General features: G+C 34.8%; 1 protein-coding gene across 1 annotated transcript in view; it reads left to right on the forward strand.

Annotated features, from left to right (window-relative positions):
- The window catches only part of LOC135214216 (hemicentin-1-like), a 39919-nt gene that overhangs the window by 12062 nt on the left and 357 nt on the right, over positions 1-27500 (forward strand). Inside the window, exon 9 of the mRNA XM_064248280.1 lies at positions 13719-13897. Within this exon, the coding sequence (XP_064104350.1) occupies positions 13719-13897 (179 nt within the window). The remainder of the gene's footprint in view (positions 1-13718; positions 13898-27500) is intronic.

The following is a 27500-nucleotide window of genomic DNA, read 5'->3' on the forward strand; positions in this document are numbered from 1 at the left end:
TGACTAAACTGAATTCCCTTTGTTTTTGGAACCAGTCCCACACGAGAAAAATGCCTGAAAAATCAGCACCAGTACGAACACGATAGCTGCATGTTGGAAACCTGGAAATAGCCAATTATATGTAATTAATCATGTTTAAAATAAACATCATATGGAATAAATGGTATACAGATAAACATTTTATATAGAAGATATATATTTTACACAAGTTTTGCATATACAAGGTTTTCATATAGTATATATATATATATATATATATATATATATATATATATATCTATATATATATATATATATATATATAATATATATATATATAGATATATATATATATATAAGATATATATATATATATCTATATATATATATATATATATATATATATATACATACCATATATATATATATATATATATATATATATATATAGATATATATATATATATATATATATATATATAGATATATATATATATATATCTATATATATATATGATATATATAAGATATATATATACCTCTTTTTTTTATACTACAAACCCCTACAAATTAACACCTAACGTGTGATATAGGAACCGTCCTAATGTCAGTAGGCCTTTCTACGCTCTGGACTTTCAGCCTATTAGCCGTTAGAAGTTCGAGGATGATAATTGGTCCTTTGAATTTAGGTGTTAGTTTATAGTTCAGACTCTGCGTAAGTATATTTGTATATAGATTAGATCACCTACTGCATATGGTTTGTTTGTTTGGCAGTTTTATCGTGATTATTTTTCATATTATTTCAGCTTCTTCAAGATTCTTAAGAAGTATATTGAACCTGCTTACATTAGCATTCATGATATCCTTTAAAGGATTGGTTAATTGTTTGTGGGTGTAAGAATGTGGAAGGGGGTCATAGCGGGTGTGCCGTAAAGTGCTTCATGTGGCGACATTTTGATAGAAGTGTGATAGCTGTGGTTAAGAGTGCATAAGACCGTGGGGATGGATATATCCTAGGTCCATACCCCCGAGTGTGATTCGTAGGATATTTAACACCTTCCTATTCACCCCGTTTCTACTAACCGGCGGTTCGATTCAGGGTGATAAATCATGGTATTGATTTTCTTTATGCCTAGGAATCGCACAAGGAGTTAAGAAAGTGATTATTGAATCCTCCACCAGAGTCGGAGATTATCATGTGTGAATTCCGTGGTTACAAATATAACATTCATAAAACTTTCGTGTTCATTCAATAGCGGTTTTGTTTTTCAAAGGTATTGATTCGTGTATCTGGTCAAGGCTTCGATTAACACTAAGAGGCGCTTATTCCCTCTGTCAGACTCGTAAAACCCTGTTATTAATGTAAGTGTACTCGTTCAAAGTTTTGTTTTGAGCGGGGTAGGCCCCAAGGCTGCAGGTGTCTTAGTGTCCCCCTTGTTTTCGTGGCAAGTGTGACAATTGTTTATATGTTTCTTTATATCTGTAATCATTGTAGACCAGTAGAATAGTGATTTAGCTTTCTGTGACATAAGTAGAGAACCCAGGGTGACTGCCGTGTAGGTGGTTGGAATGCGACCAATTTAGGAAAGTCGGTATAAGAGAGAGTTGGTACTACTACCTGGTCGTTAGTCGCCTGCGGTGTACTTCTGTTTCCTCTTTCACAGATCCAGAATATTATCTTTGATTATGTAATTCTGCAGCGAATATTTTAAATATTCTTTTTCTTTAGGATTTCTGTTCAAGCATCTATTATTTTACTTAACTGAGGGTACTTTTCTTTTGTTTCAGTCTGTACCAGTTCAGCGCTCCAACCCATGTCTTCAACGTTCGCGATCGTCTGGATTAATAAATTTTCATGTTCGAACGCTGTTTTAACGGTTTGTACGAATGTTTCGATATCTTCTAATTCAGCTAATGGTTCTGAGCATGTTGGCGCGGGGTTGCGGGATAATGCGTCAGCGATGATATTTGCTTTCCCAGGTAAGTATCCTATCTTCGCGCCAAAGTCCTGAATGATCATATGCCACCGAGTTCTTTTGGGGCTGTGATTAAAGCCTTTGAAGAAGTTGGTGAGGGGCTTATGGTCAGTAAGGACCTTAACAGGATAACCATAGATTATGAATTTGAAATGTACTAATGAGTTAAGGATAGCTAGCCCCTCCTTGTCTATTACTGCATATTTACTTTTCAGAGGGCTTAAGTTTACGTGAATAAAAAGCTATCGGGAGAAGTTGTTTCATATTGCTGAAGTAGTACCCCTCCTACCCCTGATCTGAGGCGTCGGTTGCGATAAAGAATTCCTTACTGAAATCAGGAAATTTTAAGATAGGAAATTTTAAGGTATCGGACACCTGTTGGTGCACTTCAGACCATATAAAATCTGCTCCTTTCTTCGTAAGATCAGTTAAAGGAGCTGCTATTAGTGAGTAGTTGTGCACGAAGCGCCTGTAATAACCCGAACACCCTAGAAATTGTTGTATCCCCTTAACGTTAGTAGGTACCGGAAAGTTACGGATAGCCGACACCTTATCGTGGACTACCTTAAGACCTTGACGAGATACCGTAAAGCCTAAATAGACTAGTTCAGAGTTTAAAAACTTGCACTTGGAGATTTTTACTCTTAATTTATGTTGTCTTAACCCTTTCCGGTCCAGACGGGCCGACCCTTTTGAGTAACCTCAGGTCTTGGTCATATACGCCTAGGTGAACAGTTAGTCGCATTGAAAGTTGACACAAATTGCTCTCTAATTTCACCCGTGTATTTCTTTTCATCTCTAAAGTAGTACCATTGGAAAGCTGAGAGTTTATTCCAGCGTATATTAAAAGTTCTTAAAAATAAGAGTACAACTAACACCATTTTAGATGTGATGAAATAGGACCAAAAAACCATATTTAGCATATCTTACCTCTTCCTCTGATTTCAAAGGTCGAAAAATTATTTTCTGGTTAATCAAATGTAATAAATTTTACGCAAGTAGATAGAATATTCCTTACAGTGATGGTAAATATTTCAGTCGACATAAATTGATATTTTATGAATGACAAGGCAAATAGCAGAAGCATCATTCAAGCCCTTCATGGGTTGTTAGTTCATAGCCGGCGTTGGCAGCACTGATGGCTACAGGTAGATTCGTCATCTTCTTAACTCCTCCTTCTGTCTCGACGTTCAGCGTCGGCCTGGTTGTTATAAACAACAACCAAGGTGCTGTCTATCAGTTCTTGTAATGCTAGTTTCTTGTCGTGCTTATCTGACTTTTTCATATTTTCTGACTTCTACATTCAGTCTTTAGTTCAAAATTCTGAATAATAAAAAATAATCTGGGTGTGGTCCATATTGGTATTCATCTCAATGGCTTTCACCTTCCCAGGGCATAGAAGCCTCATTGGCATTTCTCCATCGGCTTTTATCACAGTATGTTTATTCAGAAGGCTATAGTGATATGCAATAGTGTTAGGACAATCGGTTTGCCGATTGTTCCCTTGGTGGATTGTTGCCTCCTTTGTTTTTGTTTTTTAATTGCTGGCGAGTTGACGTCTGTGGATGGCGTCAAACTTCGTCAGTCAGGTTCTGGAGGGCAGAACGACCAGTCAGGTTCAGAGAGGCAGAGTTGGCAGCAGAGCAGCGGAGAGTATCTGAGGACGAGTTTTGTGGTTGCATCAACCCTGTCTTGATCGTCCAGTGGTCGAGGAGGACCTCCATACTGCATCTGAGGACGAGATGGTTGTTGCATCAACTGTCTTGATCGTCCAGCATTCGAGGAGGATGTCCATATTGTCTCCAAGGACGAGGTGGTTGTCGTATCGGCTCTATCTGATCGTCCGGCATTGGACTGTTGTCCTCATTGTTTGAGGAAGAGTACCCGTTTTGCTCTTAAGTATCATTAGGCTGCTTCAGTGTCAATTTTAGTTTATGTATTACGCTGCCTATTTTCTATTTATTACATTTAAAGATTGTTATTGCCCTTATTCAGCCTATTTTGTGATTATTCTTTTTATTGTTTGATTGTGATTTTTCATGGCTTTGTTATTGAAGGGTGTATTTTTATTGATTCTTAAACTGGTTTTACATATTGTTAGCTTATAATTTGTGTGTGTTTCTGCCACCCAGAACCTTGACTCAATGTACATTATGTATTTAAATCTTGTAAATAATAAATTAAGTTTAAGGTAGCTTTTTAGTTTTGTTAAGCTCCTCCCTCCTTTGTTTGCCACCTGTCGTCAGTCATTACAGCCCAATTGTTTATTATTTTTAAGAACCTGTCGATCTCGAGAGTCGAGATCTTTAATAAATAGTAAAGTAGTAAAGAATTTATGGTGATTATAAGCTTCAAAGCACTATATTATACATATACAATATAATTATAACAGGAGGTTTCGTATGTTTTCAACATATTTAAATATAAGATTTAACTATTAAGCAAAAACAAAATGAAGAATCAGTAGTTATAAGGTAATTTAAAAGTTTATTTATTATGAATAGTTGCCTAACGAGTATACATTTTACGGACCATCGATTCCATATCCCAACGATCTTCCGGCAGTTAATATATATTATAATATAATATATATACTTATTATATATATATATATTATATATATATATATATATATATATATATATATATAGATATATAATATATATATATATATATATATATATTTGCGAAGTAAAACTGGAGAGTTAAGTATTTTCGTCTTAGAAGTCATGGTGACCATGTCTCGGTAGTAAGAAGTAGCATCTCCAGTGCTTCGATTTTCCTTCGTGGCTGTAACTTTGTTCGTATGATTAATCATCCCGTTTTTAATTTTTCGTGATTTAAAATCAAAAAACATATATTTTATATATATATGAAGGTAAAAGGGCCATAAAACACACTTTGAACGTTGCAACCATATTCTTCTTTTAAGCCTTTCCTTCTATGCCTCCCGTTCACTGGTAAAATATGGACAGATGAAGACTTATAAGAGTATGTAGAACAAAGCATAAGTAGCTGTGGCAGCAGTCTCGGTTGGTATGCATACCGTTAGAGACTTATCGCCACACCTTCTTATGGTATGTTATATGCAGGTTGTATGATACTATTGTAACAAATCATCTGCCCATATTTTACCAGTGAACGGAGGCACAGAAGGAAGCTCGAAGTATATGGTTGCAACGTTCAAATTGTTTCATGGGCATTTTATCTTCAAATTATGTATTGTATATAGTAAAAGACATAAACACATATATAGACTTTTTTCGGGACCTTTTTACTTTCTTTATATATATATATATATATAATATATATATATATATATATATATATATATTATATATATATATACACATATATATATATATATACACATATATATATATATATATATATATATATATATATATATATATATACATATATATATGGGTGTGTGAGCGTGCACGCGCGCTCATGCGAACTTGGCATAACCCCTCTCTCCTCACTCTGCAATGTCTGTTACACTTGAGGTAACTATTACTGCTTCAGTAACAAATGATGTTACTACCTTAGCTCAGTAGAAAAAACAAATTACTGTTTATCACAGATAAGGCAATAAACAAAAGTTGGCGAACAGGAAGTAGAGCATCTTTGTGTAGTTCAGATAATAAAGTCACAGGTAAAAAAATCCCAGAAAAAGGTCATAATTATTCCTATGGCATAGAAGTTAAGTTTTGGGTAAAATTCATTATAACAAATTAAGTAAAACTATTATATATATTTCCGGTTAAGTGTCTGATATGTAAAACAAATAGATCAATTAGTTTAATAAAATCATTGGATTACATCCTGGACAAATAATATTCATGAATTGAGCAAATAATATTGCAATGATATAGATGACAATTACTGTCAATCTAAGATTAATCGTTGCTTAGTTCCAAAACAAATAACAATAAAATAAAAAAAAATTATTTTTTGTGGATGAAACCTTATAAGTACGTATGGAATAAAGCCACATGTACTGAAAGTATCAGTAAAGTATATTGTCATGTGATGCTTATTCTTTTCATTATTTCAGCCGGTATAAATAACACAGCAAAAGTAAACTCCAATTAGTTATTGTTTTTTCCCTACTTGACATAGCAGAACAGCGGAGAGGAAATTAGCGTATCCAGGTGGCCGATTATGAAGAGCGATTAGGCTTTTAAGATCACCACATGTCGTAAACAACTTGCGTTATGTCTAAAGGTGAATATGCTCGCTGTACATGAAACCCTTCTGCTGCTGTGCGTTGCCGATGTAAACAGTAAGTGACGACAGTTCGATCAGCATTTCACACCATTTCTACTCGAATAAGTTCAGCTTAAATGATTATATGGAAGTCATTGTCAAGTGTTTGTCAATGCCAAAAATATACGCGTCTTTTTCCTTAGCTATAATTGTTAAAATCATTATTATATTGTTATTTTCATCTATATATATATATATATATATATATATATATACATATATATATATATATATATATATATATATATATATATATATATAATACAATGTTGTTAATATGTACAATTCATGTATTGCTACCTTTTCTGTAATGTAATTGATTTTTTAATCAAATAGCAATTTGATGTCTCCCAAGCAGAAATTATTATTGGTGCATTATTTATGTCGGAACTGTTACAACGATAGTTTGCACTTGGGGTAACCATCACTGCTTCAGTAACAAATGATGTTACTACCATAGCCCTGTTAGAAAAGACAAATTGTTGTTTATCACAGATGAGAAATTATACAAAAGATGGCGAACAGGAAGTCAAGCATCTTTTATGTAGTCAAGTTCCGCATAACCAGGTGAACGTTAAATATTCAAAATTTCGTATCAGTGATTTTACAGCAGGCCATTTTGATATATAAATTATTACAAAGGTAAGAAAATGTGTTACAAACACACACACACCACCACACACCCACTCACACACACACACACACACACACACACACACACACACACACACACACATATATATATATATATATATATATATTATATATATATATAATATATATATGATATAAATGCCGACGTTTCGCGACGAATTCCAAGTCGCATTTTCAAGGCTAAAAATATATAAAGATTTGTTTCGAACATTAATTCTCAATTTGATTTAATTTATATTAAAAATGTATGGCAACAGTTCTCAATAAAGTAAAAAGTTAGAAAGTAAAGTTAAAAATTCAACAGCACCTTCAAAGACAACAAATTACAAGTACAGGACTTCACTAAAATCTTTCAAACACCTACCTAGTATACAAAAGAAAGGGTAAGACTACCAAATCAAGTAAAAACAGAGTGAAGCAAACCAGCTGCCCAAACTACACTATGAACAATTTTACAGATGACGTTTGGGAGTTTAACGACGGTACAGTCTTTTTGATAATTATAGATTTTAAAATAGTCAGGTCGTTGTTGTTCCGTAGTTGGCCCAAGATAGAAAAATCCTTCCTGTCAATATAGGTTTTACATGTTTTTGAATGATTACGTATATTAGATTGTTCCGGATTAGAGAACCTACTACCTGTTCTATGGATTATGCCCTTGTGGGAATCTATTCAACTTCAACAGCCGCTTTCGTGCATTCCCACGTATGTCCCGTGATCACATCTCGGCAAGTGTATTTATATACGACGCTGGACGAAAGCAGAGGTCTGAGTCGATCTTTGACTCTAAACAGAGATCCAATAGTTAAGGGTTTTTGGGGATAATTTTCTAGTCCACAGCCGTAAACCTCTTTTGAATAATGGATGTGCATGCTCTCCTGAAGGTATCATCATGCAAGAAAGGGAAACTTGCATACATCTTCAGTCTCGGCACAGTAGGTACAGGTGTTGAATGCATCATTTTTTCCATTAGCAGTTTGTTTAGAGATCTGAAAAAAAGTCGTGAAGGAAAACAATTATTATTAAAATATCTCACCAGAAAGGATATTTTCGTCGTGAAAGCTCATCCAATTTGCAGAATTATAATAAAAACTTCCAATCTCCAGAAAATCTCGATAAAGAATTATGTATGGGCAGGTGAAATGTAGACCATGAGATTTACATAATAAAAAAATTTAACCACAAAAGACTTTAAAAATACGCGTGGAATGGATGGTAGCTCTTATTCAAGAAATAATCGCATATTGAGAGATATTTGATTTCAGGCAGATTAGTAAATATTATAAACATAGGTAAAATATGTGCTGTATAAATTGTAGATCAATGCATGCACCTCCAATGGAAATAAGCATGAACTTACAATATAAAAGTAAAAGTCAATCATCGCTATTATTTTTCAAATATTATTCTACAATATTCAATAAACAAAATTTTTGACTTTTTACTACTACTACTACTACTACAACCACTATTATTATTATTATTATTATTATTATTATTATAACTGGTTTTAAAATTCTTGAGAAGACCGTAGAATTCAAATGCTTCTTCACAAACCGTAAATATAGATTTTTTAAAATATAATTTGAATGCTTAGTTTATTTTTCTTTTTATGAAAATGTGTAGAGAAATGCAAATGTTCATCAAAAGCGATTGAATTCAATTTTTTGAGGACGTATGATGTTTATTATTATTATTATTATTATTATTATTATTATTATTATTATATTATTTTATTATTTTTTATTTTTATTATTATTATTATTATTATTATTAAATTTTATGATAAGTGCATCTATACAGGATGAAAAGGAATGGGTAATATTGTATCATGAATTTGTACCAGATACTTGATTCTGCATGCGGCGTGCATAATTTAGTCTCTCAGACAAATAGGATATTTCTGCCCTAATTGCTTTTGGGAAATAGAATTAACCGACGCGAATGCAAATGAAATAAATTTCAATTAGTGTTAGGCCTTGGCACATTAACCACTCGAGTCAGATTATTATTGTTATCAGATATTATATTATTATTGCTGTGACCTTACAGAAATATTAGAAACCTCATGATACCGGTCAAAAATGAGAACATTGTACTTTACTACCAATATAAGTAACCTAGTATACAGATATGCATACAGACATAAACCTAATATATATATATATATATATATATATATATATATATATATATATATATATATATATATATATATATATATATATTATACATCATATATAAATATATATATATATATATATATATATATATCTATATATGATATATATATATATATATCATATATATATATATATATATATGTATATATATATATATATATATATATATATATATGTATATATATATATATATATATATATATATACAAAGCCACAGGATAAAGATAATAAATTCAAAGGTGTAAAGCTCTTAAAAAAACTGTGCTTTGTAGAACTGAGGACATAAACATCAAAGTATTTCTCCTAAAAATGTGTTGAGCAAAAGGGTTATCGTAGTATCGCCTCACGAAAAAAAAAAGAATGTTATCTTTTTTATATTTTTTCCCTTTTTTAAGGTCTCGTGTAATCTCGCAAATGACGGAGTACAATTTTTCATTTGAAATTCCACCCGGTTTATATTTTTTTCCAGGAATCTCGTCGTTTCATCGTTTTCCATAATGGGAGAAGAATAATCCTAAATATTATATCTATTCTTCGAATATATAATGAATTTAACGTTATTCATGTTTCGTAGCTATGCGTTCATCCTCTTTCCATCCTTTTTAAAATGAAACGTTATGGTTCCTAAGTTTAATTTCGCGTAGAGGACGATCAAACAATGTTCATATTTTCCAGAGAGGCAGAAAGAGCAGTTTCAGTTGCAAGAGCACATTTTACTTTAAACACCTTCATTATCATTTCTCTTTTCGCATTCAACAAAATTCCGACACACTCAATAAATCTGATTTGCTCCGCTTTGCAATTAATATTTTATCAATTATTTACAACGAAAAAAAAAAAAAAACAATTGATTGCTGGAATTTCATCATCGGGAATAATTCTCGGCATCACCCGCTTATTTTCATTGGAGTTATAAGGTTGCCAATTGCATATTGTGCCATTTGCATTAGCCAGATATTTTTGTGTGTTTGATAGTATTTGCTTTTAATTTGAATATTACATTCGTAATCAATCCTTCTGCCAATTTTATACGTATATATGCATATTTACATAAGTACACACACACTTCTATTCCTTATGGAATAGGAAAGGCAAAATGCCTTCTTTCTGGAAAGTGTCTTTTACAACTCTTAATTGAATGACGCTCTTCATAGAAGATCTAGATTTAATATAACAAAAAAAAAAAAAAAAAAAAAAAAAACAAAAAAAAAAAAAAAAAAAAAAAAACATAAATTCAGTTTTTCGGAAAAGAGTTCGGGTGGTGCTTCGTTTCGTTTTTGATTTTGGTATACTGAAAAATATTGAGAAAGGTTTTATCCTTGTTTGTTTTTATCTACAGCAATGTGATGGATTTTTTGCTCTTTCTGCACTCTCCGAAACAGCTCTAAATAAACGAAACTACTGGATGAGGCCCGGTAAAAAAAAAAAAAAAAAAAAAAAAAGTGTAAGATCAAATAGCCTTCACCCTTCCCCCTTTCCTCCTCACCCTCCCTCCCGTTCCGGAACCCCCACCCACCCTACCCAGGTCACGAATAGAAATACTTGGAGATTTTACTGTTTTCAAGGGACGTAATGTGGAATTATTTTCAAGTTCAGCGTAACACCTTTAACTTTGTGATGTTGCATTAAAAAAAAAATGTCTTAAAAGAATATTGAAACGATATCGATTGGTTTTCTTATGCCGTTTTTAGGAATTATTTTTTTCAATATTTTCTTGGAAAGTCTGCGTCGTATATTTGCAAAAAAAAAAAAAAAAAAAAAAAAAAATGTTGCATCTACAAAGAAATATTTTTGGGAGATACTCAATTGCCCCACCTCTGCGGCCAGATGCTCAGAGAATTTTAAGTCTCTCGGACACATTAGGCTGAAAAAAATCCCTGAACTATTTTGGATAATATTTCTGTTGTTTTTTTCAAGAAGAGTTGATCTAATTTAGGCAAAAAGAGAAAGGCTGGACAAAATCTACGTCTCAAGATAAGAGCTGAGGATTTGTTTTTTATGTATTATCCAGTGATATTTCTTTCTTACAGCTAAGAACATCGAATACCTACCTTGTTTGCTTATTTCGAAATTTTCATTTGGAAAAATATTTCTTCTAAATCGACCAGCTTTCCTCCTATTTCCTTTTTTGGTTCCTCTTTATATTTTTGTCTCGCAAGTCTTAGCCTATATATATATTAGTTCAAAATATTTTTTTTTTATTTATGTAAATAAAATATGAGTTTTTTTAAAGATATGTTTTCAAGGTACAATACTAATGGAAAAAGGTAATTCATCAACGAAAAAGCTATATCTACTATTTAACATCGGCAGCCTTTTCAAAATTCTAATTTTTTTAATGATTTATGTCAATGAAATCGCGAGCTGCCCTTGAAATGTTTCTGGTGATCATATTGCCAAAGTTAATTCACCAACAGAAATGCTTCTGAAAAACAGGAAATTTAGTCGGAGGGCGTGTCATCAACGCCAGTGGAACAAATCGTTCATGTTTTGAAAACAATATGTTTTTGCTGACGTTTCGCCGGCTGCTGTTTTTGTCACTCTGCGTGGCACCTGACATTTTCAATTAGGATTGGTCAGGCTAGACAAAATATTGTGGACGTGTGCCTTGGTTTCTTTATACGCAGTACCATCTATTCAGGATTCTAAAAGGTTCGATACGTAATCTAAAGGTTTACGCAGTGTTGCAAATATTAAACGAAACTTTGGCGTTATAGATTTAGCAAGCGATTCATAAAGAAGAAAAAGAAGAAGGAGAAGAAGTAGAACAACATCAACAAGAACTTTAAACAAAAAGTTATGGCGACTTTTGTAAACTTCTTTCAATGCTAAAATTAACAGTTAAGAAAAAGGCCACAATGCAAAACGAAGTTTAATTGAGTAAATATAAAACCGGAACTTTCGACCTACACTAAGGGTCTCTACAGTTTCCACACAGTGGCGTTTTTCTTAACTATTCAAAAATACAACACCAAGACTGAGCTTTCATTACCAAAATTAACAATCCTATTATGCCCAGATCATGAACCCTAGTATAAAATCCTTCCAGTCTTATCACTTCAAATTCAGATCATACAAAATGCAATAAAGTTCCGCAGGATCTTACACAAAATTACTTGTTTTGCACTTATGTATATTTCATGTCTATTTCATGTATATTTCCGAACTGCATGCAATTTTCAAAATGGATTTCAAAATTTCATATTCATACAAACATAAATTGTTTTGGTTCGGGGGGGGTTTCTTCCAGCTGAAGAAAAATATCCGTCAAGTAATTTTCGGTAAATAATAATAATAATAATAATAATAATAATAATAATAATAATAATAATAACTAATAATAATAATAATAATAATAATAACATGATATAAGGAAGGAAGGCTCGCCAATGGAATTCAGTCCTCAGCAGTCATCGCAATAATAATAATAATAATAATAATAATAATAATAATAATAATCATAATTTAATTAAACATATTATTATTTTTATTATTATTATTATCATTATTATTATTATTATTATTATTATTATTATTATTATTATTATTATTAATTATTATTATTATTATTATTATTATTATTAAGTGCCCCTGATTTAACTCGCAGCTCCATTGAGTCGCCAAATCCTCCCTTAATCTCAAGAGCAACAGATCTAATCTGAAATTCAAATCTTTTAACACCCACTGCAGCGGAAGTCCCGGATCATCCTGACGTATCGATTCAAAGCTATAATTTGTTGTTATTTACTTATCTGTACCCTTTTCAATTTACTCCTCCGCCAGGGCAGTCAGAAGGCAGACAAACAGACAAGAATATGAATATACAAATATATCAATAAACTGGCCTTGCAGTCTCGTACATCTCTCCATCATCATCCAGTAGAAAAAGGAAAGAAATTGTAACCTTGAGTTTTTTTTTTTGTTTTTTTTTTTCCCTCTTGTCTCAAGGGTTTCTCAGTCAGGAAACGCCCCTTTTCAAAGTGGGGGGAGCGTCCATTCACTGCAAATTGGGCAAAATAAACATAGAGGAATGGACACTCATTAATCGCTCACGTACTAGTGAAACTTCAATGCTGTGAACTCTCTCGAGGGCTCTCAGGAGCCACGAAAAGTTCTGTAGTGCCATCAGAAGCGCTTTCTCTCTCACATTTTTTTTTTACGTTCTAATGATTCGCGGCGGTTTGCTTGGCATAATGAATGTGGCTCCTTCTGGTTATGTTCTCTCCTTACTGAGAATTGATATCTAAGACTGGAAGATATTTCAAAGTGCCATCTCTCTCTCTCTCTCTCTCTCTCTCTCTCTCTGCACATTGTCTGAATTATCACTGATTCTATTCCAAAGACCCCAACCACGCGACAACTTACACCACTGAGTATTAGCTGGGGAGATAGAGGCATATATCATATCATGGCTCTTCTGTTCAATATTTTTTTCCATTGGAACCCTAGTTCGATTGTGCTTCTTCCTTGGCTTTTCATTTTAATAAGAGGGAAAAACGAGTCTGCTCTGAATATGATTCTGATCTGAGCACGAGAAAGAGCGAGGGCGTCTTTGTCTCCCAACGCAAAGGAATCGATATGCAGGGAAATTGGCAATCAGTTGCATCCTAAAAATGTCCTTTCCCCCTAAATTTATCTCCCTTTCCTATTCCAGATCGTCCCTGCATGACACAAGCGACTTCTTCGACAGTCAGGGGGGAAACGAGGACGAAATCTCCCTAGACACTGAAGACGAAATCTTCCCCAGACATCAAGTATTGGGCGCGATGGCCGTATCACAAATCGTCGGCAATGGTCTCACGTCTCAATATTTTCGATTGAATCTTGACGCTGGTGATGGAAATTTCTTATGCAAGGAAAAGAAAGTCCACGTCATTCTTCTTGGATTTACATATAGGAAAGGATAATACATAACGTACGTTTTCGTTCTGTGGCTTTTGATGTAAAACGTGACAATGAGAGACCCCATTAGTAATACGTTTCCAAGCTTTTTGCCTGTTTAGATGGTGAATTTGTCTAAAATGGCGATATAGATTGAGGCTACTCCATTAGACAAGAAAAATATGAAAAAGAAGCAGATGTCACTTACATTTCTGATCATGAAAAGAATAGATCTTTAAGATGATCTTAAAAAGTCCAAGAAGTTTCAAGACAATTGTTTTTTTCTTAATCTGATAAATAAACGACATTTACACTGATTCCTAGAGTGATTGTATATTCAAAATGAATTTTATAACATGGACTTGAAGGTGTTGGTAACCCATAATAGAGGGAAAGAAAATCCCTCAATTTTTTATGATTATTAAGACTTCTGTGCGAAAGTATGGTGACAAAAAGTATATTATCCTGACTTTCATTTTCCAAGCATTCAAGATGGCGATTTTTTCTAAAATGGCGGAGACTTCTCGAGCTGATTGTTAGCTATCTACTATTGACTTCTGTTAACTCAAGCGACGAAGATAAGATTTCAATTTGATGATACTTTTTTTTGCAGATTTGATGTTAATTCTTCAGATTTTAATGTAACAGTTCCTCACTAGTAGATTTAAGTGAGCATATGTAAGAAAACTTATACTTTTAATCACTCAAGATTTTTCTGGCTGGTTTTTGGTTCTTGCTGGAAATGATTTTATTCAATGCTGGACTTTGGTATCAAATGATAACGCATATACACACTTTATATATATATATATATATATATATATATATATATATATATATATATATATATAAGTATATATATTGTGACGTTTATAGATCGTTCCGTCTACCCAGATATTATTAATAAATTGATTTGGAAAATGGCAGCCATTTCCTCCAAATATCAGCTTGATTTTTTAGGAAACGCGGGAACCAAAACCCACCAGCCAGAGGTAGAGAGTTCCCCAGTTGGGGGAATATAGTCTTTTGTCAGCTTTAGAGGGAACGTATCTCAAAAGGGAAGGATGTAGGCAGATTGGTACTTCTTAGACCTATATCTTAAGCTCTGTTTCCTGTGACCCCTCTGCTGGCTGTATGTTTTGTTTCCAGATTTGCCTTGCTTGTGGGGGGTCAAGCTGACTCCCAACACCCAAGCAAAACGCCTGCCATCACCCCCAGTCGTCTCGATACGTGACCTCGGACGGATGTCCAACCACCTGCCTTCCTGTTAGGCTATCCAGGGCGTGAGTGGCGCCCGCCATCGACCCAGGCCTCAGACAAAGCCAGGCCATGCTTTTCTACAAAGAGCCACTGAAACACGACATCCAGGTACGTCTTGTGAAACAGCATATTGCCCAGTCCCTTATCACCTATTATCTATTTGATCCTCGTTTTCCAATTCAATTTCCTAACCCAAAAAGAACTTCATCCTTTTGTTCCCTCTCACTGCCTCATGGCCGCATGCTTCCCCTTGTGTGATCGTCCCAGACGAATGAAGTCATTGCATACCTCAGTGAAACATTAAACAGTTCCTTTTCCCCAGTGTTAGAGCTAACCAATTGAAATGGGGCAATAAATCCTTTTTCTTTTATCTTGTCTAATCTGGATTCTTTTCCAGATTCCCTGAGCCACGTGTCATGTCTCTCTGCCCGCAAGTGTTGCATTACCCAAGTTTATGAGACTAGCTTTCATCAAATCCATTTTGAGCCAGCTATTATCCATTTGTGAGAGTTTATAAGTCCCAACGTGTGGACGCTGTATTTACTTTTCTCCAGGCCAGTACGAGCCTTTTGTAAATAAATAGCTGTAAAGTTTTAGCTGAGTCTCTGGCGACCTACCTTTTCCTCTAAAGAAATATTCATTAATAATCAGTTTTACGGTAAGTTCAATTAATTTCAACTTGTCCTCCTTCAATTATTTCCGTTTACGTATATAGCCTCTCTCAAGGCCCGGCTAATACGTAAATAGATATATATATATATATATATATATATATATATATATATATATATAATATAATATATATTATATATATATACATATATTTAATGTATATGCTAGATGGTTAATCATATATTCTTAAAATATATATGTATGAATACTTAAACTTATGTATATATATTTATATATACACACACACACACACACACACACACACACATATATATATATATATATATATATATATATATATATATATATATATATATATATATATATATATATATATATATATATATATATATATACATATACATATATATATATATATATATATATATATATATATATATATATATATATAGTATATTTTTGGGGGTGGGGGCCAAATTAATGCTTGTCTACAATATCAAATCGCACAGACACGAAAGAAATGACCCAATAGTTAGACAAGCATGAAGTCTGAGTAATGTTAAACACTGAAAAATAAATATGATAAACACTTTAAGAGCACAAATTAAAGTAATATGAAAAGAAGCTTAACATATGACAATATATAATGATTCATAAGATCTAATGCATTTTAAAAGCCGTTTCGTCAACTGAAGAGTTTCCCAACAATTAAAAGTGAGTGACGTTCCCTCTGACTTCCGACGACCACTTGAGAGTAAATTTTGACAAACTTCCGTGAAAAGTTGGTTTTCCAGAAGCCAAACTCCTCCAGAGGACTCGTGAGGAAAATGCTTCAGATAATGTGAATTTTTGTGGGTTGAGTCTGCTTGTCCAAAATGCTCACTCATGAATTGATGACGGAGGCAAATACAACATTGCTCGTTCTGAATGACATGTGTCTGAAGCTATCTACATTGCCGAGGGTTATTTTCAGTTGACAAAAAAAAAAAAAAAAAAAAAAAATTTCGTGGCATTCTTATCAGGCGTTCTTTTCCAGAGGCTGTTTTACTTTCTTATTCTGCAGAGCTGTGGAATGCCATAAGTCTTACCCAGACCATTTTTAATATCCTCCACTAATCAAAAATTGTTTTTCTCAATCTATTTAATATTTCAAATTCACTTTATTGCCATTCCGATTTACGTACATCAATGGATTGAAGGTTAATGATGGTATTTCTGGAATTTTGAAAGCTACGTCACAATTTTCCGAAGAGGCTTAAAAACCTGGAAATATCAGTAAAATCATTACTAAGGTTTGCAGAGAGAGAGAGAGAGAGAGAGAGAGAGAGAGAGAGAGAGAGAGTTACAAGGAGTTACAAGGATTAGCATGTCTCAAAGACTCGTTAGTCCATCCGAGGAGACATCGTGTGCTCACTTATCCTAATGATTTTGTCTAGCTTTCTTTTAAACTCTTCCACACTGTTGCCGTTTTACAACTTCTGGTGGCAGTTTATTCCAGGTGTCACATATCTTGTATGTAAAGAAGTTCCCACAGTGGGATGTGTTGTGTCGCTTCAGTTCTAGTTTCCATCCATTATTTCTTGTCTGGTTAGAGAGAGAGAGAGAGAGAGAGAGAGAGAGAGAGAGAGAGACTACTGTTTTGACTATGCAAATATATACAATCACATAAAGGCCCACGGGATGGGCATATTTCACATCTAGTTCACGCTAGCAGTGGAAAATAAGATATATTGAATATAGAAAGATTTTTGACTGAACAAAAATGGAATATTCTGCCTTACTCTGTATTCTGTAGAATTTTTTTTTTTTTACCAACGTTTCATTTTTTCCAAGAACTTTGAATTAAATATCAGGCATCAATTCTTTTTTATTTTCTTATGAATATGAATCCTGTACTAACGAATATTGGAGTTTTTGCTGTGATAAACAGCTGTTTATATTGGGATATGAGTTGTATGGGAAATATTCCCAGTTTTAACATTTTTATATGAAAAAAAAATCATTTCCCTATACTTAGTGTATATAAGATATTTTAATAATCACTTACATCTAGTAGTTTTAATAGTGGCCCATATCCGTATTGCTACTAGAACGAGATATTGATAAAAAAAAATGAAGAAAGTAATTGAAAAAATTGTCCAGGAATTCTTTGACAAAAGTTTCAGTGTTTAAAAATTAATATTCTAAATTTCATGGTTTTCGTCATAACCCAATTCCTGGGACACTTACAACAGAAAGATCCATCAAATGAATACAATAATTCTAATCTAAAACGCCATTAGTTTTTTATTAAGACGAAAAAATTTTTCTGAAATAAGGAAAAATGTATTAAGCCTATCAACAAGATAACCTTTCTTAATTATTATAAAAAATTTTAAACTTACGAGGAGAAAAATCCATGAAATGACCAAATTAATCCCCACCAAAACTCCAGTAGGTTTTTATAAGCGAAAAATAAAAAAATGTTAAACTTTTGTGAAGAAAATCCATGAAATACCAAATTATTCTCCACCAAAATTCCAGTAGGTTTTTATTTTTTATAAGCGAAAAAATCCCGAGGCCTCCTGCCAAGACCTCCCGGAGACCAGCTGCTGTAGAAACAAGCTTCCACCAGCAACGGGTTTTACAAAGTCGACCAGCGAAGCTACTTGAATATTTCATAAACGGAATAATCTGAATAATACGACGCACAAGAAATTCCTTTCTTATGCTCCTCCTAGATCCCTTAGGAATAGGGCTGGCGGGAATTTACGAGGCTGCGATTCCAGAAATGCTATATTCTCCGAATACTTTTATTTATATTTTGTGTGTGTGAATTCCGCGGAGGGACGGAACTGGGGATGATATTCTGTAGGATTTCTTTTGTTTTCACGTTGGATGAATGGAAGAGCGCGAAGTAGTAACACAAGATAGGTATCTAATACTTTTGATATACGAGCGAAGCTAAAAGATATGTTTTGGTGTTTTTAGGAATGAAAGGAGGAAAAGATTAAGTGGAAAATATCTTCATTATTAATGAAGTAAAAACGAAGATTTCTCTCGCTGTGATTAAAATTTGGTGATTAACGAAAGTTCAATGAATAGTAGATTGAATAAATGGTTTTACCATGATACATCTCTCACTAATAATGGAAAATGTGCGTAGACGCCCACATCCCCACCCTCAGTCCACTCCCTACCCCCCACACCACCCCCAGTGAAATCAACAAACTTTTAATAGGCTCTGGAATCTTCTTCCCGGTTCCTTATTCCCCAGATATGATGCTTCACCGTTTCCGTAAATATTGAAGTCCTATTTCTTGCATTTATTTCTTTCTTGCTCCAAATCCTTAGTAGTGTTGCGGCATCACTGCTCCTCACACGGCGCACTGCAGGCATTACTGAAGGTTATTAGCGCACCTTCGACCTCTGCTTGCACCCAACTCTTATCTTTTTGCTTGACTTCTATCCCCACTTCCTCCCTTCCATTTGCTGTCCTGCCACTCAACTAAACGAAAACCAGAAAAGAAATAATAGATGGAAAATAGAAATGAAGAGATACAACACATCCCATTGTGGGAACTTCTTCACATACGAGATATGTGACTCACAAACTGCCACCAGGAGTTGTAAACAGCAACAGTGTGAGAGAGTTTAAAAGAAAACCAGACAAAATCATTAGGAGGACACCTGCTCCTAGAGATAAGCGAACACACGATGTCTCCTCGGATGGAAAAACAAGTTTTTGAGACATCCTAATCCTTGTAACTCTCTCTCTCTCTCTCTCTCTCTCTCTCTCCTCTCTCTCTCTCTCTCTCTCTCTCTCTCTAGAGAAAAGTGAGCACGCGATGTCTCCTCGGATGGATTAATGTCTTTGAGACATCTTAATCCTCGTAACTCTCTCTCTCTCTCTCCCCTAAAGATAAGTGAGCACACAATGTCTTGTAACTCTTTGTAAAACTCTCTCTCTCTCTCTCTCTCTCTCTCTCTCTCTCTCTCCTCGGATGGACTAACAAGTCTTTACGACATCCTAATCCTTGTAACTCCTTTTCTCTGGCGTGAGCACTGAATGGCTGAACGTTCCCCGGTGCTTGGCAGAATAGCCTCATTTTCATAAATCAAATCCTTCTCTTACATCTCCGATACGGAAAGGAATGTCTCTTTTCTCCTTCGTTCCTACCGCAGGACCCTTATAGGAAGGCTCCTTTCATCATCAAAGGGTCGTGTAATAACATCCTGCGGCATGAAAGGGGTTGGACAGTAAAATCATTGCTATAAGGGCGGTTGGCCTCTGCTTTTTCGTTATAAAACAGCCTTCAACCACTGTATGAGACATTACAAACGATTGCCCACTTGGCTACGATGGTGAGGATGGGTCTATTCCATTCTCCAATAAATATAAATATATCTGAAAACGACAGGTATATGTATGTACGAGAGGGAACGACTTTTATACTTCTCGTGGTCAGGTCGGCAAGATGACCTCGTTGTGGTGATTATGGTATCGCGGGTTCATTTCCCGCTACCTGACATCATGATTTCTTTCACATTTCTTTGAAGTTGGATCTCGAGGCTTTGTGGTGACAAGCATATTTAAAAAAAAAGAGCAAAGCATGTGAGAAGTTAAGAGGCCATTGTGGCTATAACATTTACATATACACAGATGTTTGTGCGAATTCCCCTGAAAATATAATATTTCTCAGTGGTTCAGATGGCGCAATAACCAGTTGGGCCCCATTTTATCAGGAATCTAAAGTACCTGTAGTGTTGGTCCTTGAAGATATCATTAATATTTCGATAAATTACTGAATATTATTCCCCTCTAATATTTTTTTTGTTTTTTTTTAAAAATATGGTTTTAAAGGATGAGATCCAGTGCATGAAACTTCCAAGGCATCAAGATTCTTTATCCAGAAAAGTGAAGGATTTTCATTCTTTTATGCGGGACAGAAGAGAGCCAGTCGTCAGACTATCCTGCTGCTGATGTTATTAACGAGACATGGGAAGAGGGGAAAACTAGAAACAGCAGGAGGGCAAAGGGGAGAGCAGACCCATATGCTGGGCTTTGGGACGATTTGACATTTTCGAAGAAGGCGCTTCTGTTTCTCATATTTGTTTTTAAATATATTTGATCTTTCCTTTCTTTATTTCCTAGATAATATAATGAAATGAAAACAAGAGGTGACATACTACCTAACATGGCTTAACGAAATCTTTTAAAATTATCAATTTAATTTACTATTATCATAATTACTATTATTATTATCGAAAACCTCGATAATCATCTAAAAACACCCTGGAATTTGGCAGGCCGTTCGTTTATTAACGATAATTGCTTCCCTCCGCGATAGCTCCAAAGCCTCTTACGGAAATAAGATAGAAAAAATAAAAAAAAGAGAGGAAAAATAAAAAAAAAGTCTTGAGACCACAGCAAAGGGGCAATTTATTACGTTCCAGACTCGGTGTTTCCAACCCGACCATCAGGACTTTCCGTTTACATTCGTTCAACGAAGCAACACCTTTCGTTCACTGGACTACACCGATTTCTTTCAAACAATTTGGCAAGTTTACGCCAAATTTTCGTGTCGATTTCTGCTTCTTTCTATTCTGTTTAACTTCCCATTCTCTTCGTCTTTCTCCTCTGGAATGGACTCTGGAAGGTAGTACGTTCCAAAATACTTTTCTTCCAGGTTTTTCTGGGCATTTATTTTCAACTGTGAGTAACTTTCGTTCATTTTATTAGGAAATGTGTACCGGAACTTCTGTAAAAATCTCGGAGGTTGCAAGAAGTGAAATGGAAGTCTAACTAGATCTGTAAGTGAGGTGAAGCAAAAAACGATAGAAAAGGAATAACTTTCTTGAGTTGTGGAACTTGAAATGGTTTCAAAGGCGCCGAGAAAATTGGCAGACATGAAAATTGACTCTGGAAATAGGTAATGGGGAGAAGAAGAAGAAGGGAGAAATAATAAATGTTATTAATAGGGAAGGAACACGCACTCAAGCACTGAGTTCGCCCTTTATACACACACACACACACACACACACACACACACACACACACACACACATATATATATGTATATATATATATATATATATATATATATATATATATATATATATATATATAGGTATATATGTACATATCCCTTTTCAGCTTACAGTGTTTATAGAACATCTTAACCACTCACCTCTCATCATGTATTTTGGAGTGCCTGTTCCTGTCCCAAATGGCTTCTGACCATAGTTGACTAGCTACCAGGTAATATAGTCAATGTTCTCCAGCCAGGGCCCTTTGTTGTTGAATGTAAATGTCTTTATATGACAGCATTATATGAACTGGTGTGAAAGACTCATAAAGAAACTTAAAAATCATGTCAGATATTTCAAACTAATATTTTCCTTTCCACGATATACTTTAAGGTAACCGCTATTCAATACTATGTCTAAATAAATTTCAACAATTTCAAACGAATAGAAATAACCGATTATTTGCCAAACGTTTGATAGATGGAGGTCTATACGTTCATTGTTTTAACCCTTACTGGTCTGGACTTAGTCTGCATTACGGAGAATTCTCTGAAGGTCAGTTGTGGCGAATCATTTATCTGAGAGAGAACTTCAACTACAACAAAAGATTATGACTCGATTCAGTCAGTTGAACGAAATTGTTAAAATTCTAAGCTGTGCTTTGCAGCTCTCCTGTGCTTTGCGATTCTCTGTGGTGTTGCACATTTTACAGTCAAGACATGGTACTTTAAACACAAGAGAATTTAGTTTTCAGTTATATGCATATGAATAATAAACGAATTTCCAATGGACTTGATGTAGTGCAAAATGAATGAAGTGTCGAACATGAGGTGATGAGTGATCTCTAAAACATATTCCATTTGCTTTGCTGACTGCCTACTGGATGACATAGACACTTTACAATGTCTTGGGTAAGGAGCTGAAGAAATGCGTATAATTCCAGATCACTCACGGTTCAAAAACCATCAGAAGTTGGAGTGTACAATATAGTCTAAATTCCGAATTTGTGCACTAAATAAACCACACATAATGCAATCTATCCCAGACACCAACAGAACACAATGACTACAAGGACTCGCTATAGATATTCAAGGAAGGATTTTCGTATTCTTAAAGTCCTGAATAAAGAACTACCAAGAGCGATGCCCAATAACTGCTTTCCTGGAGTATTTGTCTGTTCAGTAAAAATAGATGTACTGGAATCCATGTGCATCAGCCAAACAGAAAACAAGAAGACGCCAGAGAGGCACTTGAAAGCAGAATTGTCGACAAGAGCTTCTGGGATTGTTTGTCAATGATTTAATCCGGTAAGACCAGTCACCAGAGGAGATCCTCTTCAATAACTCGCAAGTTCTCACTCAGATCAGTGAGCTCTTGACTCTCATTAACTACGATTTAGAGATCAACCCCTCACTTATAATTCCCCCCTTCCCATTTGATATTTTCAAATTTATGCTGCATATGTAAGTCGTTACTCAACCTTCATAGTCACGTTCCAAAGATGACTGGACTATTGTTTCTCTATTGTTTGTACCTTATCAGCTTTTTCTGTGGGTTTATATATATATATATATATTATATTATATATATATATATTATATATATATATATATATATATATATATATATATATATATATATATATATGTGTGTGTGTGTGTGTGTGTGTGTGTGTGTGTGTGTGTGTGTGGTGTACACAACTTCCCAATAAACATCATCTGAAAGTACCCACCCAACTCCTTTTAAAGAGAGAGAGAGAGAGCAGAAAGAGAGAGAGAAGAGAGAGAGAGAGAATTATTTATCTGAACCAAATTTGTTATCTATTATAATAATAAACAAATAGCAACCCAGCACCTAAATCCATCAATAATTTTTAGGTCTTTTCTGCAAAAAAAACCAATAGCAAATTACCAAGGAATATCCGCAAGAACCCATAACATCCTACAGGCGACCATAACATCCGAAAAAGTAGTCGTCTGAAGGACCCTTTAGAAGGTATATGGCACAAGGAGAAGGAGGGACGAAGTCGAGGGTCCTTGACAATGACCCTCGGATACCTCCAGGATTCGCTCGAGAGGCGAATCGTGACTTGAAGGATGAACTGACATTTTATCTTGTGATTGTTTTAGAAGGGGGTTCCATTATTATTATTATTATTAATTTATCGGTCACTTGTCCTTGTAGAGAGAGAGAGAGAGAGAGAGATAATCTTTCTCGTTCTTGTCTGACTTCCTTGTTTGACTGTGGTAGGAATATGCATGGAAATGACAAAAGGATTACGCTTGAAGGTTAAAATGAGAAAAATTAGAAAGAACATGAAAAGTAAAGTTAAAATTATACGACATAAAACGTTACCCTTATTACGTGTCTTTGCCAACGATGATTGAAAATACACACTAACAACCTCATAAAAGACTTGTTAATCACAAACATAGCCTTAATGACTTTGAAAGGAGCAGTAAGAGCAGTTCAACTCCTCCGTTTAAAGGCAGGGGGGAGGGGGTGGAGACAACTATACACTGGAAGAACTAGGGGTTGGGTGGGAGTGGGGTGGTGTCCCTATATGCACCAAGAGCATCAAAAGCATCATGAAATGATGTCGCTCCTATTTGAGGGCCGGTGTGTTGTTGGTGTGTAAAACCAGTTAAAGTGAAAACAGAAAATAGCCATTGCGAAGGTACCCACGAATTTCCATTAATTAACCTTCAATACTACAAAAATACAAACACAAACTTACGGGAAACACCAAGATGATATACGGAACAATTTTCCAAAATGGAATATATCTATTAGAAAACCATTAAAAAAAGGAATGGCGAAGAAAATAAAAAAGCATAAACTATAAGGCGTCTTCTACACAAAACTCAGATGATAAAGTTTTTTTCTTGAGAAAAAAGGAGAGCATTACAATAATATAACTATTTCGGAAGTTATTTCGCAGTACACGGCACTTGAGACAACACAGAAGAGGATGAAGTGTGTGTGTGTGGCTGCAGAGCGTGAAGACGTAAGACGTTTAATGAGAGAGAGAGAGAAAGAAAATTCTTCTGTTTAGAACAAATGGCTCGTGCCACAACGATCTTTGTTTCTGGCGTCTGGTTCCTGGCTATTGTTCCTCGGGGCGCCAGATAACATCATTAAAATCCTGAGTAGGATGTTTCTCCTTCTTCTTCTTATTGTTCCTTAGATTTTTTTTTTCTTAAGTGCCTTTCGTTCCTCTTCTTCCTTGAAGGTGATTCTTGAAGTGGTGTTTATGCACTCTGGAATTTTCTTAATGAACGTTTTTTAGCTGCTGTGAAATGTTAATATCGCATGCAAAAAATATTTTCCAGAAATACTTATTACACTTTTATGTTGAAACTAAAGGTAAAAAGTAAGAGAGTAAAAATAGATTATATGCAGTTTGAACAAAGACTTCACGAGATCTGTTACGAAAAGTATAAGATAATTATTTTCAAGGCCTATTCCATACTACTGAATGGAAATTAAACTGGAGTGATCCTGTTTGAAGTTACATAGAAATTACATAGAATGAGAGATATTTGAATCATTAATAGATAATAGTCCTGACAGATGTTGAAATCAATCTATCTCGGCTCATTGGATGAAGTTTTTAAAACTTTGTACAGAGTGGAATCGCAGGCATTAGCTTTCATCATGTCACATTCTATAAGTATATAGTGGTTTTAAAAGGAAAAACTTGAGTAAACGAGAACTTCCACTATATTGGTACTATAGCATTTTACACTCAAAATGGGGTGATTTTTACACTGTTACCAAGTGTTTCAGTAAAAGGTGTTTTCTGTTATTCTGTTCCATCTGTTGTTGGGTCTGGGAACGGAATCACGATAAAGGAAAAGGCCAAAGACTTTTGGCTCCTAACTATCACGACTAAATAAATTTTCCTACAAAAACTATCTGTACGAATTGCATACTTGTCTTTGAATGTACAAACTATATCACGCAAAAGATGATTTTATTCTATTCTGATACACGATGTAATAGTAAATGTTCATTTTGATCAAGAGCAATTTCCAAATGCTTTCAGTATATAACTAGAAATCTTTACAAGTCATATAAAAAACGCAAAGAAAAGGCAGAAAAAAAACAATAACCAAAGAAACTCGTCATAGAAAGGGCATCAACTTATTTTCGAGAACAGAATAAAGCAACTAAAGATCGACCAACTAAAACCCTCAGTCTCCTCTGGCTGCTGCTTCTTCTTCTCGGAAATGGACACAGGACATGAACACCGCCCAAGCGGAACAGTGGCGTTCACGGTAACGAAAAATGCAGAAGGATTCCGAGCTCCCATTTCTCAGAACAGAATGGGAGATGAAAGAAAGGAACACAGAGTTGTGCTACCACTGGCTCACTCAGCGAGAGAGGAGAGAGAGAGAGAGAGAGAGAGAGAGAGAGAGAGATTCCATGAGGCACTTCAGCTATGTAAATATACTGCATAAATTTTGAGTCTTGTCTCGACGGAGGAAGAGAAAAGTCTCTGCATGTGTTTGCGTGCGTGCATGCGCGCGTCGATGAGAGAGAGAGAGAGAGAGAGAGAGAGAGAGAGAGAGAGAGAGAGAGAGTCCTGGGGGCCAACTCCTCTTCAGAAATATCAATTGCACAAACATATCTTGTTTTTTAATTTCATTTGAACAAGCGAAACTTTCCGACGTTTATTCGAGTTGTGAACCGTCCCTCACCCGGAGACGTTTTATGAAGCCCGGGAGGAAAATTGCTCTGAACGAAGCCAGCAAACAAACTCCGGAAGACAAAACTCCAGCAAACAAACGAAGAAACAAACTCGGCAGACAATAGCGCAACGTGCAGTGGAATAAGGAAGAGGCAGACGATAAACTTAGCCAATTGCACAAGAAGGAGAGCAAGTAGGCGCCATCGAATCGTCAGTATTAGAAGGAAAAGTTCTCTCATGGGACGTTTTAGAGGAAAACTCTTAAGATGTTATTGTTTGGGCAAAATTGTGTGTATATATGAGTATGATTATTGTTAAAAGCCAATAGTGATTTTATCTGCGTTCCGACTAAATCAAGGATTTCAACTGCTTGTCGCCATTATAAAACAACACCATTTATTTTTTTTTCTAAATATTGCTAAAACCACGTCAGAATTTCAGCTGTTTTTGGATTAAAAATAAATCTTTAAATATAGAACTGTGTACACCTGTCCTTTTTTATAATCATCGTTTATTACGTCAATGTTGAAAAGATTCAAACTGAAAGGGGTGGTTAAATCCAGAATTAGATCTAAGTATTATGGCATACAGTAACAAGACTATCTTAGAATGCGACAAAAAAATGATAAAGTAAATTGTTATACAAGCTACCGATGCTACTTTGGCTAGTTATCTACGCGTCATCTATTACCAGGTGGTAGCACTAAACATGGCGGAAGCTCCTTGGGACGCCGTGTTTAGTACTAGCCCCTCGGGAACGAAGTTCTATATACAAACACCCATTTCTATATTGCGTGGTCGACAAAATTACTTCCGAAACGATATCATCGTGCGGTCATCTACTTTACATTTAGTACCATACGGTGTTTGGTACTATAGTAGGTTCACATCACCCGTACATCTGATGTCTGGGCCAGTCCCTTACGACGCTCCTGATTGGCAGATTGGCTTATCAACAGA

The sequence above is a fragment of the Macrobrachium nipponense genome, chromosome 45 (genome assembly GCF_015104395.2).
Source record: "Macrobrachium nipponense isolate FS-2020 chromosome 45, ASM1510439v2, whole genome shotgun sequence".
NCBI lineage: Eukaryota > Metazoa > Arthropoda > Malacostraca > Decapoda > Palaemonidae > Macrobrachium > Macrobrachium nipponense.